Source organism: Martes martes, assembly GCF_963455335.1.
Source record: "Martes martes genome assembly, chromosome: 4".
NCBI lineage: Eukaryota > Metazoa > Chordata > Mammalia > Carnivora > Mustelidae > Martes > Martes martes.
In genome coordinates this window covers 169,928,326-169,942,235 of record NC_137891.1, presented here as the reverse complement: position 1 = coordinate 169,942,235, position 13,910 = coordinate 169,928,326, and the positions used below count along the sequence as shown (strand labels likewise).

General features: G+C 51.7%; 1 protein-coding gene across 1 annotated transcript in view; it reads left to right on the top strand.

Annotated features, from left to right (window-relative positions):
• Positions 1–7,999: 7,999 nt before the first annotated feature.
• PTPRU (protein tyrosine phosphatase receptor type U) overlaps positions 8,000–13,910 on the top strand; it is a gene marked incomplete at its 5' end in the record, with an annotated part of 76,372 nt that continues 70,461 nt past the window's right edge. Inside the window, one exon of the mRNA XM_080801724.1 lies at positions 8,000–8,384. Coding sequence (XP_080657850.1) covers positions 8,000–8,384 — 385 coding nt within the window. The remainder of the gene's footprint in view (positions 8,385–13,910) is intronic.

The following is a 13,910-nucleotide window of genomic DNA, read 5'->3' as shown; positions in this document are numbered from 1 at the left end:
GCCCGCGCCAGCGCCCGCGCCCGCGCGCCTGCGCCCCGCCTTCCGCCCCGCCCCGCCGTGTGGCCACGCCCCTTGCTCTTTTTAAAAGCTCGTGCCCTACCTCCGCTGCCCGCGCGGTGGCGCTTCGGAAGACTGCTCGGGTTGGGGCGTGAGATGGGGGGTTGGAAGTACCGGAGGGAGTCGTGGAGACTCAGGGCTGGCCAAGTTGTTCTGCGAAGTAGGAGCGTCCGAGACCGGCCTGGAGCTGTGCCTACAGTCTGCGACTTGGTGTTTGATTTGGGGGAAGTCATTTACCCTTCCCTGACCTCAGTTTTTTCTTCTCCCCATCGTTTATGGAATGCTCACTGTGCCAGAACTTTTTTTTTTTTAAAGATTTTATTTATTTATTTGACAGACAGAGATCACAAGTAGGCAGAGAGGCAGGCAGAGAGAGAGGGAAGCAGGCTCCCCACCGAGCAGAGAGCCCGATGGGGGGCTCGATCCCAGGACGCTGAGATCAGGACCTGAGCCGAAGGCAGAGGCTTAACCCACTGAGCCACCCAGGCGCCCCTGTGCCAGAACTTTTAAGACATCACCTCATTTATTCCCTGTTATCCTGTAACAGCATGGGGAAGCAAAGTTTACTTCCCTACCACTGAAAAGAGTAGGTTTAACTTGATGTGGAGGCAACAGCACTGGGCTTGGAGCTAGAAGATTTAGGTTCAACTCCTAGTCCTTCTGCTTCCTAGCTTGGCCACCTTGGGCAGGTGTCCAAAGCTCCCAGGCTCTTTTCTGATGGGTACACTGGGGGACAATATATCTCCTTCAACACTGTGGTGAGGATTGGATGAACCAATAGGATAACATAGTGGATAGGAGAGCACACTGTAAAATGCTAAGTGTGTTCAGATATAAAGGAGGTATCACAAGGAGGCGGGCCCCCTCTCAAAATGCTTACATTGTAGAAGGGATTTAGTGGGAGAGTGGAAGTGCTTTGTAAGCAGATGTAACCCAGTAAAAACACTAAATCACATTTTTATTGGCTGTAAGACATGAACATAGATAGCTAAAACTCTAGTTGATAGAATAGGACAGAGGACACTGTTGGAGTCTAGAGGAGAAAGGTGCTCTGGAAGGAGCCAGGGTGGAGTGGGGGTTCTTGCAGGAGGTGCTGTTGGAGACTGTCCCACTCAAAATCTTCAGTATGCATAAAATTTACCTGAGGTCCCATCTTGAGTCTACTGAATTAGAATTTGGGAGATAGGTTCAGGAATCTACAATTCCTACAAGCTTTCAAGAATATCCTGATGCAGGTGACCTAGGAAACTGGCTTAGACAAACACTGAGCCAGAGCTTTGAAGGATAAGGAAGAGTTCCTTTCTCTAGATTTTATTGACCTAAAGCCTGCCAGCTCAAGGCCTTTTCTCTGAGGAAGAGAAGAAAACAAAGTGCTCTGATGAAAGCTGCAGGTGGTTGGATTCTGGCAGAACTGACATTGAGTCTTGACTCTGCCATTTTCCAGCCATTTGATTTTGGGTAAGTCACTTGGCCTCTCTGTGTCTCCATTTTCTTATCCTTAAAATGAAGGAAATAGTAGTATTTGTTTTGAGGCCATTGTGAAAATCAAGTGAGCTATTGTTCACTTGAAACATTTAGCACAATGCTTGGCACATGAAAGCATTTGATAAATGTTATTAGGTTATTGTGAAGATTAGATGGGAAATATCATATGTAAAACACCCAAACTAGGGTCTGGCTCATACTATGTGCTCAAAAAATGTTTATACCTGTTTTTATTATTAGAGAAAGTAGATGTCCCATGATGGGACAAAGACTTGGTCCCACACTTATGTGAGTGCCCATGTGCATGGGCACACACACACACATGCACAAAATACCCAGTTTTGCTTACCTTCTGTTTTCACTGTGACACATAGATGTACTTCTGTTGAAGACTCTCTAGGTGACTTTGGGCTGTTGACATTAGCTTCTCTACCAAATTGGTTCCTCTGAATTCCCTGGACAGCCTGGCTGGAAATCCTGGAGAATCATCTAGTAGGTCTGCCTCCTGGAGACTGGACTTAGTTCCCTCATTCATCCCAATAGCCCCCCTTTTCAGTCCAGGACATCAACTGTGTCAGCAGCCTTCTTCCTAACTGAAATCCTCCCCTTTCCTTTCCTTCCTTTCCTCCCTCCCCTTTCTTTCTTCCTCAGACCTCCAGAATGATTTTTTAAAAATATTTTATTTTTAAGTAAGCTCTACACCCAACATGGGGCTGGAACTTATATCTTGAGCTCAAGAATCTCATGTTCTACAAACTAAGCCAGCCAGACATCTCCAGAATGATTTTTTTTTTTTTAAACAGAAAGATCAGATTTTCTTTTCCTTGCTGAAAGTCCTTCTGTGACTCCCCAATACGTAGATACAGAAGCCACAATTCTTTTTAGAACACAATGAACTATTGACATGCTAAAGTTAAAACTGTAAAAAAAAACAAAATGAAACAGTGATTCTATACTGACTCTGTCAATCTCTAGCACAACGGCCATATGCTAAAATCTTTAGAAAAGTATATGGAGGAAAAGCACCTTAAAACAAAGAAAATTCTCTTCAAAGTAATTAAGTTACCTTCTTGCAAGTTAGAAAGAGATGGCTATAGTTTTAATTCTGTGGCAGAACCCCTTAGCTTAACTTGAGGAGTCCCTTGGTTTCCCCAAAGACATGGTTGGAGAACTACTGATTGAGGGGTTCAAGTCTACTTTTCACGCCTTGTATTCAATAGCTTCTGCACTCTGAGTCCCACACTGTTTTTATCTCCTGCTATAAGACTGTGCGTAGCCCATGATCCAACAGCACCTGATACCCACCTTTCTACACAATTCCATGTCTTGTATCTTTATTCACGTTTCTTCTTCTGCCTGAAATGCTCTTCTGACCTTGCCTTCCTGGGAAATTCCAGATTCAGATATTGTTTCTTTGGTGTTGTTTTCCAGCTCCCTAGGCTGAGTCAACCTTTGCTGCCTTTGTGTTTTCTCTGAATTGGTGTTATGGCCTTTAGGACACAGTCCCTTATTTGTTTACGTGTCCACTTCCCCCTCTGGGCAAGAGTGGGTCATGTATGGCACATCTCCATGACACCAGCACCCAATATGGGCCAGGCCCAGGGTAGGCGTCATTAATATTCCATGAGTTGAAAGTAATTGAATTTCCTCATGGCCTGGCCCTGTCCGAGGTGCTGTCTCCTTTTCCCCTAGATTTAGACAGGTCACTCCAGGCCACTCAAGGCTTCTGGAAGTCTTTGATCTTTTCCAAGTGAAGCAGACTGTTATCTGTTCATCTGTCCACCTGTTGCTCATGTTCTCCTTCTCCCTGCATGACGGTGTCTGCCCTGTAGTCTTCTCCAGCAAAAAGAACAAGACGGGGTGTGGAGTTGGTCAGGTCTAGATTTGAATCCTGGGCCCATCAATTACTAGTTTTGTGGGAAAGCGGACAAGGGCCACATAATTTCTGAGCCTCAGTGTCCACATACAGAAACATGGGATCCATGGTAAACTCTTGTCACAAAGCTCTCACAGGAGTCCTCTGCAAGCAGCATCACCTTTGGTTGTTTCTTCTATTCACTGGATTTCTCTCCTTGAGTTTCTTGTTCTGGGTAGTCCTTCCTGTCTCTTCCTGTATCTGTCTGTTTCTTCCCCATCAACCTTTTCTTGCTTCTGACTTTTTCCCTGTGATTCTCGCTCAAATTCTCTGTCTGTTTGGCCCCTTCTCCGGCTCATCAGGGCTCACAAGAGAGAGGATCAAGAGCCCAGAAGCCTTCCGCCCTGCCTCCTCCAGGTGCAGGCCAATATCACTTGTGCCCCCCTCAGTGAGTAGCCAGCCTGCAGTGGAGGCAGGGCACAGGGAGGTCTTAGATAGACCTTGAAATCCTAGGCTCTATCCGGTATCACTGTCCACTAGTTAGAACCATCTATCCATGGGTCTCTATTTCTACAGTCTGTTATCCACTTGGCTCATCTGAAGACTTAAAAAAAAAAAAAAGTAATGTTATTCTGTTTAAGGCTCCAATAGCTTCTTACTGTTCTTAGGGTTTAACCCAAAGTGCCATAATGTCTTATACGCCCTCCCGATCCTGCCGGCCTCTCCAGCTGTATCTGGCTCCTCTTTCCTCCCCACTCCATTCCAGCTACGCTGGACTGACTGTTCCTCAAACACACCAGCTCCTGCTTTTGCACAGGCTGTCCTCTCTGGCTGCTGTGTCCCTCCCCACTGATTGCTGGCCCCTTCCCTTACTTCAGGTCCCAGCTCAAATATTACCACTTCACTTACTCAGGAAATCCCTCTCAGATCCCCTTAACTCAAGTAGAATATCCTCCCCAATTATTTATCACAACATTCCTCTCATTTTCTTTAGAATGCGCATCTCAGATTGTAATGACATATTTTTGCGTGTTTGCTGTTGCTCTTTTCCCTGAGAGTGTAAGCCTCATGAGGGCAAAGACCATGTCTGTCTGCATTCATTTATTTACCCATTCGGTATTTTTTTGAGCATCAACTACATGTTAGACACCAAGCTCTGGGATGCAAGACAAAATTCTTGCCCTTAGGGGGGCGCCTGGGTGGCTCAGTTGTTAGGTGGCTGCCTTCTGCTCAGGTCATGATCCCAGAGTCTCGTTCTCTCTCTTGCAAAAGTAAATAAAATCTTAAAAAAAACAAAACAAAAATAAAACTGCAATAATCTCTTCCCCCCTCACTGTTTCTCCCTCCATTTCTCTGGTATATCTCTGTCCCAAATACCAGAAGCCATGGTTTATCACTATCTCATGTACCAGAGAATTTGCTTGCATGGCTGTTTATTGTTCTTGTGTTCCCACTGGAATATAAACTCCACGAGGGTAGGAATTTTTGTCTGTTTCATAACTCCACCTTGGCTTATAGGAATTGTCGAATAAACGAATCACTATCTGGTATTTGTTAATTCGCTCCAGATGGGAGGCAGTTCTCAGCCTCCACTCAAGTTAAGCCAGATGGCCTTGATTCAAATCCTGGTGCCCACTACATACTGATGCACAACCTTGAAAAAGTCGCCTCTCTGTACCTCAATTTCCTCAACTGTGTAATGGGAGTAAAAAATAATAGCGGTGAGGATTAAATGAGTCTATGTGGGTAAAGTACATAGAAGGCGTCTGGACATAGTAATGGGCAGCAAGTTTGGCAACATTGTACTGGGTAGAGCCCCAAATATACTTAACCCGTGTAGCCAGAGGTAGACAAGGACCAAGGAGAATTAGTGATGGAGGCAGACTTTATGGCATGAAAAGGAATAATTTTCTAAAAGCCAGCATTGTAAGGAGAAATAGATGAATTCACTATCATAGTTAGAGATTTCAACACTCCTCTGCCAGAAATGGACAGAATCAGTGGACAGAAAATTAGTAGGGATGTAGTTGAACTCAACACCACCATCAGTCATAGACATCCATAGGCTATGCCATCCGACAATTGCAGAATACACATTCCTCTCAAGCTCATGTGGGATATTCACCAAGATAGACCACATTCTGGCTCTAAAACACACCTTAACTTTAAAAGACCAGACTCGTACAATGTTTGCCCTCAGACCACAGTGGAATTAAACTAGAAATCAATAACAGAAAGGTAGCTGGAAAACTCTAAATGAGTTGGAGATTAAATAACACATGGATCAGGGGCACCTGGATAACTCTGTTGAGTGTCTGACTCTTGGTTTTGGCTCAGGTCATGATTTTAGGGTTGTGAGGTCAAGCTCCTTATTAGGCTCTGCACTCAGTGCAGTCTGCTTGAGATTCTCTCCCTTCCTCTCCCTCTGCCCCTCCCCCCCTGCAAGTTCACCCTCTCTCTCTCTCTCTCTCAAATAAATAAATAAATAAATCCTTAAAAAATAACAAATAGATCAAAGAAGAAATGTTGAGAAATAAAAAAAATTAAACTCAATGAGAATGAAAACACAACTTATAAAAATTTCTGGGATGCAGCAAAAGCAGTGCTCAGAGGGAAATTTATAGCACTGAATGCAAACATTAGAAAGGAAGAAAGATCTAAAATCAATCAGCTAAGCTTCCACCTTAGGAAACTAGAAAAAGGAGAGCAAATTAAATCCAAAGGAAGCAGAAGAAAAAAAATTAGAGCAGAAATCAGTGGAATTGAAAACAGGAAATAGGAAGAGAAAAATAAGCTCCACCAAAATCTGGTTCTTTGAAAAGATCAATAAATCAATAAGCCTCTCATCAGGCTAAGAAAAGAACAAAGGACATAGTTTACTAATAGCAGGAATGAAAGAGGGGACATCACTACAGATCCCATGGATATTAAAAGGATAATAAAAGAATATTATGGACAACTTTAAAAGCCAGCGTTTCCAAAGACCCAACCATCTGGTTACAGTAGGTGATGAGCACTCTGTCCTTGGAGATATGCCTGAATGTGCATTTGGAGGGGTCTCGGTAAGAGGGAATGCAAACATCAAAGGGGACAGAGAAGCAGGGTGTCTTTGGGTCTTCTGTCCCCGAGAGCGCTATGCCAGAGCTAAGTGTGGGCATTGAGCATGCTGGCTTGAGAAAGTCGGTGCTGGGTGAGTGTAGAGGCGGTGGGCGGGACCCCCCGGCGGGCGAGGTGGGGTTGGGGGGGTGGGGTGGTTTGCAGGAATGGGGGAGGGGCGCGCCCGGGCAGTCGGAGACCGGACCGGCTGCAGCGCGGAGGCTGCCAGCAGGGGGCGCCGCGAGACCGCGGAACCCGGGGCCGGCCTGACGTCAGCGCCCCGCTTGCTTGGGCTCCCGCTCTGGACTCGGCGCCAGTCCCGCTCCGCGCCGCGCCGCTTCGCTCCGGCTCCGGCTCGCCTCCGGTTGGGCTCGGCTGGGGCTCTGGCGGCGGCACCCCCTGCGCCGGGCTCCGGGGCAGGCGGCGGCGCACCATGGTCCGCGCCCAGGCTCTGGTCCTGGCGCTCACCTTCCAGCTCTGCGCGCCTGAGACCGAGACTCCCGCAGGTAAGCGCGCGTCGGTCCGACCGAGCTTGCCCCGCGGAAACCCCGGGGCTCATGGCGTAGCTCTCAAGAAAGTGTAAGTGTTAGGTGACCGGGCGTTCCAGGCCTGCTCCCTGTGTGTGTCTGAGTGTTGGATGTGCGACCAGGGGCTCAGGGTGTTGTGTGTCTGTAAATGTTGTGTGTCCGTGAGTTATGTGTGCATGAAAAGGTGCTGTGTGTGTTGTGCGTCTACGAGCGTGTTGGGGTGAATGTTGTGTGCGTCGAGGCATTGGGTGTGCGCTGTCTTGTGCGCCTGCCAGTGAGTAGTGTTTGTGCGGCCAGTAGATTGTGTGTGTGCATCTGAGTTTGGTTCTGTGGCCGGAGTTGTTCCTGCGAATGTGTTGCATTTGTTTGCATTTTGTATGTCGTGGCAGGTAGTGCTGCCTGTTATGTGTCCGCGAATGTGCTGTGTGTTTGTGTTATGCGTGTGACCGGGAGTGCTCTGTGGATTGTGCCCGCGTATGGATCGGGGAACGCGTGTGTGGTGTGTGTGCTTGTGAGGTCCATGTACGTGTGTGAAGGCGTGGGAACGGGTCCGGAACGTGTGTGTCCGTGCACTGTGTGCGCGATGTGTACGTGTGGGAGTGTCTGGGGTTGGTGGTGTGCGCCGCCGGGGGTTGCGTGGGTCCGAGCGAATGCCAAGTGTGCCGGGAATGCGTGTGTAGGAGCGTGTCTGGAGCGGATGTGAGTGTGTGAGTGTGTCCGTGCGTGCTGGCTGCGTGTCCAGGAATGTTGCGAGTGTGGTGCGCGCCTGGGCGGTGGCCGAGTGTGTGCCCGGGGCCCGGGGCCGCCCGAGGGGGCGGTGTCTGGATGTGTGTGTGTGTGTGTGCGCGCCCCGCGTGTTTTCGTATGTGGCGCGCGGGCCTGGAACAAGTTGTCGCGGCGGCGCCCCCTCCCCTCCCGGGTCGGGCCGGGCCTGAGGGTCGGGAGGGAGGAAGGGGGCCCCGGAGCCGCAGACTCCGACATGTCGGGCTGTTTGTTGTTTCGCAAGTTCTGCGCGGCGCTGGCGGCCGGCAGCTCGGAGGCGGCGCTGGGGCCGCGGGGCGTCCGGGCCGTTGGCGGGGAGGGCCGGGCGCGGGAGGCGGGCGCCGGGGGCCGGCGGGCGGGCGCTGCTGCGGGGCTCGGCTGTGGCTGCACCCGGCGGGCGGTGGGGGGGGGGCGCGGCGGGCGCTGTGGCCGGGCGGGGCTGCGACGTCCCAGCGCGGGCAGGGCCTGGCCTTGGGGCGCGGGACGGCGCCCCCTCCCGTGGCGGGCAGGAGGCGCCGCGGACACCGGGGTCTCCCGGGACACTCCCTTGGCCGACTCCGCAACTTTGTGCGGCCTCTCGGGCGGCCCGGACCGCGGTGTGTGTGAGTGTGTACGTGTGTCTCCGTGTTTCTGTATGCTGTGCGATCGCGCGGTGTGTGTGTGTGTGTGTGTGTTTGTGTTCGTGGATCTGAATGTGCGTATCCGGAGCTTGTGTCTGTGTGTCCGTGTGTGCTGTGGACCGTGTGTCGGCTGTGTGCGTGTGTCGCTGTGTGCGTGTGTCTGACTCCCCCCCGCCCCGCCCTTCCTTCCCTGGGGCCTGGGATCCCGGACTGTGGCCCCCTCCAGCGGAGTTGTACTCTACCGGTCCCCTGGGGCAGGGGTGGCCCGGTCCCCTCCCGTGGCCTCATCCTCTCCATCTCCACCGTTTGGGTGTCTCCAGCTTGGTACCCAGGGCGCGGAGTAACGGGGAGACGCCCCAAGCAGAGATCAGAGCCAAAGCACGTGCTGGGCCACCTTGGCCCCGGAGAGACTCCTCTTGGCTGCTGGCCTCGGAGAACTGGCCTCCCCGGAGTCGAGTTCGCCGCCCCGCCGTCCCTTCGGGCCTCTCAGGCAGACCTCCTCTTGCTCCCGCAGTTGCTCCTGCCGTTGGCTGGGAGCTGGGGCCTGGCTTCCTCTCCCCCTCCAACCCCTCCCCAGCAACTTTGCTCCTCCCCCACCCTGAGATCAAACCGGAAGATTACTATGCCCCCCCCCTCCACGCCTTCCCCCTTCCAAGAACCCTCCTGTGCTCCACCTCTTGCCAGCAGGGGGGAGACTGTCAAGCACTGAGGTTTCCGATGGGAGTGAGACCCTGAGCAAGTTACTTCCATTTCTGGAGTCTTGGTTTCCTCATATGTCTTATGGGTATCATAATAATGGTGCATAGTACTTGGTAGATTATAAAGTAAGGCTCTATCTGTGAGTGCCAGGGAACAAAAGATGGCTTTGAGGACTGTTACAGAGCCCCAGAAACTGTGATTTGAAGCCAGGGGGGCCTGGGTTCAAATTCTACCTCTGCCACTTGCTGTCCTTGTGACCTTGGGCAAATCACTTTACTTTAAAGTTCCTGGCACCCTTGTAGCTTTGGGGCTTCGTTTATAAACACTTTGTAGAAGGGGTACAATCTATCTTTGCCCCCAACCTGTGTAAGATCAGCCCAGCTCCCTGAATGCCTCCTGTATCCCCTGCCCACCAAAAGTAGGTGTGTGATGTCTTGCAGGCATGCAAATCTGCAATAATTTATTCCTCTGTGTTCTAGCTCATTTTGTCCTTTTGGTTCCTGGGGTTGTGGACAACAGGAATGAGGGAGAGGCTGCCTAGTGGTTTCAGGTTGGGCAATAAAGGCTTGTCTGAGCAGCTGGATGGAAGGTAACGGATGGAAGGTATTCTCCCTGGGGCGGGGGGGGGGGGCGGAGACTCAGCAGGAGGTGGTGAGAGTGGCCAGGGTGGGGGGTGCTGAGCTCCTTGGCGGCCTCCTGCCCAGCTCAAGTCTCAGAGAAAATTCAGGGTGGACAACTGCTTGCTTTGAGGCATGCTGTCATCCTTCCCTGCCGTCATCTGCTAAGCTAGACTTGTGGGGTGGTTTTTTCATGCAGGGCTGGGTTAGCTAGAGTTGCTAGGGGTGCCTTGTGCCCCTCCTTCCTCCCGCAGCTCCCTTCTGTCCTCCAAGCTGTGCTTTCCCCCAGAGCTTTCTAATTCCACCTCTTCTCCTGGTGAACTTCTGTTCGTCCTTCAGGTCTCAGCGCAGGCATCTCCTCCTCCCTGGAGCCTTCCTTGGTTACTCCCTGTTCTAGCTCAGGAAGGGAGAGTGGGGGTTGATTAGATTTTTTCACAGCATTGTAATTATTGCAATTACAGTTTATTTGTCCTTTCTCCCTTGCAGACCATGAACTCTGTGAGGACAGAGACTGGGTATTTAGGTCACTTCTGAGTCCTTAATGTCTGGTTTAAGTCCTAGCCAACCAGCACTGAATAAATGTGGCAAGAAAGAATGAATGAGGTCCAGTGGGTCAAGTTCTGAGCCGGAGAAGCCAGATGGGGGCGCACTGACTCCACTGAAAGTAGAGATTAAAGAATTCGGTTTTCCCTCCAGGAATCTGGAAAATTCTGCGGTGGGATGGTGTTGTGTGTGGAAAGGCCACGTACAGAGTCATCTGGGTGCTGTGAGTTGGGGAGGTTGAGTCCCTGGAAGAGACTGAAGAGATCGGTCTCCTGCCTGTCATTCCCCCCACTCTCCAGCTTCCAATTCTGTCTCCAACCCCGCCCCCCAGCAGCTGGCAGGCCGTCCTGCCCCCAGGCTCAGCCTTTGTGCTGGAGGCCTCGGCAGGTGGTGCGAAGCATGGAATCCCAACCGTCAGTTGGAGCTGAGCGTCCTGGGAGGAGGGAGGGCAGGCCCTGCATCAGGAAGGGGAGACTCCCTCAATTCTCTGTCCCAGATCCTAGAGTAAGCATGTGGGGTCGCAGCCTTTGTGCCAAAGCTTGTGAGCTCCAGGGAGGGGAGGGGGGCTGCTCCCTGTAGTGACCCCTGCAGGTGGGGTTATGAGAGTCTGGCTGAGGGGTGTGCAGGTGTAATCCAGGGCAGTCAGAATGAGATGAGGGGTGCGTATGTGTGTGATTGTATGATTGCATCCTGGCACACAGGACATATGTATGGCTTGTCAAGGTGTCTGGCCATCTGGTTACCCTGTGGCAGGATCTGAGTTTGGAATAGGGAGGTGACCAGCTGTTTGGATCCCTGGGGAGCCTGCTGCTAGGGTGTCTTGGTATCTAAGTGTCAAATTCCCGGAGTTTGGGTGCATACCTCTTTGGGTGGGTGGCATCTCAGTATCCAGATGTGGGTGTCCCAGGACCAAGCTGTGGGAGGATGGCCCAGTGTCTCTGGATCTTAAGGTGGGCATACCCGGGTGTCCGTCAGTCCTCAGGTTCATGGGTGCTCAAGTACGGGGGTGTCTCTGTGTAGTGTCCACATGTGGGGCTGTCTGAGTACTTGGATGTCTAGGTGTGGGGTTCTGGATATTGGACTGTGGGGGTATCTGTGTCCGGCAACAGGGAGCCCATGCATTAGACTATCCAGGTGTTCGTGAGTCTGGGTGTGGGGTGCGCTGTGGTTGGAGTTTCTGTCTCCAGGAATGGGGTGTGCATGTGTTGGGTAGGGAGTGTCCTGGTGACTGTGTATAGCTTTGTAGCAGGGCCTCTGCCACTCAGCTTCTGATACCCCCTTCCCTGGGGGATTGCCACTCCGATCTCCCTTCAGACCCCAAGGCCAGGAGCCTCTGGAGAAGGCCCCCCAATGCTTCTGCTTCTCCATAGTCAGTCTAGAGCTGACGCTCAATAGAACTTCCTGCAAATAGAACTTCTCACCATGATGGAAGTGTTTTCTACCTGCCCTTTCCAATATGGCGGCCACTTACTCACATGTGGTTATTAAATGTAAATTGGTTAGAATTCATGAAAATACAGACCAGTGCCTCAGTCACATTTGCCACATCTCAAGTCCTCAAGAATCTCGTGTTGCTAGTGGCTATTGCATTGGTCGGTGCAGGAGCGGATGTTTGTATCAGGGCAGAAAGTCCTGTGGACGGGGCTGTCCTGGAGGTGTGAGGACTGGACACCTCTGGGGGTGGAAGTGGTCTGATAGAACCATCAGTCAGTAGCCATTGAAGAAGGCTTTGTTGAATCCATGTTCCCTTCCTCCTAGCCCATCATTTCTTGCCTGGACCATTGCAGTAGTCCTCCTTGGTCCGCATTCTGCCGTCAACTCTCCAGCACTTCCAGGACTTTGTATATGGCTAGTGCCCTCTCAGTGTTTGCATTGATGTGAACCCTGGGGTACACAGGGAAGGCTTGGAGCAGGTGGAGGGTGGAGCTGGGCTCCAGAGGGCAGTCACAGATGGGGGCCAGTATGCTCCCTGGACTTGGTCCGGGCAGGATGGCCGTTGCCTGAAGAATGGCTAGGGGAGGACTTCTGACGCGGACAGTGCAGAAGAGGCTGTTGCTGGCTGGCTCAGGAAGTCTTGGGCAGATTTCCAGGACGCAGATCCCAGGACCTAGTAGAGGATCAGAAGGTTGTAGAAAGCAGGGACTCGGAAGGGTCCCTGAGGTTTTGGAGTAGAGTGTAGAAGTGTAGAAGCTGGGTGGAAGAATTGGGATGGGGAAATTGGGAAGGGGTAAGGTTGGGGATATTTGATGACTAAGATCACAGTTGGGGGCAGAGTGACAGCTGGGGCATAGGGGACAACTGGGGATGGAAGGTAACGAGCAATGAAGATCTATCTGGAGGCTGGGGACAGCTGGGGCCAAGGGGATTGACAGGTGGTATTGGGGGAACAGCCAAGGGTCGGGGGACAGATGGAGGATGGAAAGAACAGAGGGGCATAGGGCAGTTGGGGGATAAGGGGTGACAACTGGGGGCACCTGGGTGGCTCAGTTGGTTAAGCATCTGATTCTTGATTTTGGCTCAGGTCAGGATCTCAGGGTCATGAGATCAACCCCTGCGTGGGTCTCCGCACTGGGTATGGAGCCTGCTTAAGAGTCTCTCTCTCTTGGGGTGCCTGGGTGGCTCAGTGGGTTAAAGCCTCTGCCATCAGCTCAGGTCATGATCTCAGGGTCCTGGGATCGAGCCCCACATCGGGCTCTCTGCTCAGCAGGGAGCTTGCTTTCCCCTCTCTCTGCCTGCCTCTCTGCCTACTTATGATTTCTGTCTGTCAAATAAACAAAATCTTAAAAAAAAAAACAAACCAGTCTCTCTCTCACTCTCCCTCTGCTCCCCCTGCGCCTCCCCCTACCCGCCCCCTGCCACACGCATGCACATTCTTTCTCTCTCTTTGGAAAAAAAAAAAAAGAGGTGACAACTGGGAGGTGTCAGAAAGTTATGTGGACCACAAGGAGAGATGGGTCTCAGCTGAAAGAGTGGGGGATACACTGCTCAGAATGCGTGTATATGTGTGTCTGCATGTGTGGACGTGTGCACCCTTGTGGTTGTGCTTGTGTGTAAACATGTGCTTTACCTCCAGCGTGGTTAAGGGCACGGGCTCTGGGTCCTAACCCCAGCCCCACCACTACTAGCTTTGTAACACCTGGGCAGGTTACTTGACCTTCCTGGGTCTTTAGTGTTCTCATCTGTGACATCGGGTAATTATTTAACACACTGCACGCAGTTGCCATGAGGATGTATTTTATACACGTAGGTATGTAGTTAGAATGGGGCCTGCTACCTAGTCAGCACTGCGTTAAGTACCAACAATTATTAAGCCCGTGAGTGTATGTGCGTGGGCATCCTGCGTGCTCAGAAAAGTTTGTTTTTGGCTTCTGATGAAGTCCAGGCCCTGGAGGAGGTAGAGGTGGGGAGGGCAGCAGTGACCAGCCAGGTTGGTTGCATCTGGCTCGCCTCTCACCTCCTCCCCGCTGTTCTTCATCCCGCTTCCTGCTCACCCTGTACTAGGGCCTATAGTCCAAAAGGTCCCCCTCTCTGTCTCTGCCCTGTCCTGCCCTGCACCGCCCTGCCCTGGGCTGGGGGCCAGGGGAGGTGCTTTGATTGCCCAAAACCTTTTCAGCAGAATCAGAATTCATTGTCTGCCTGCCAGCACTCT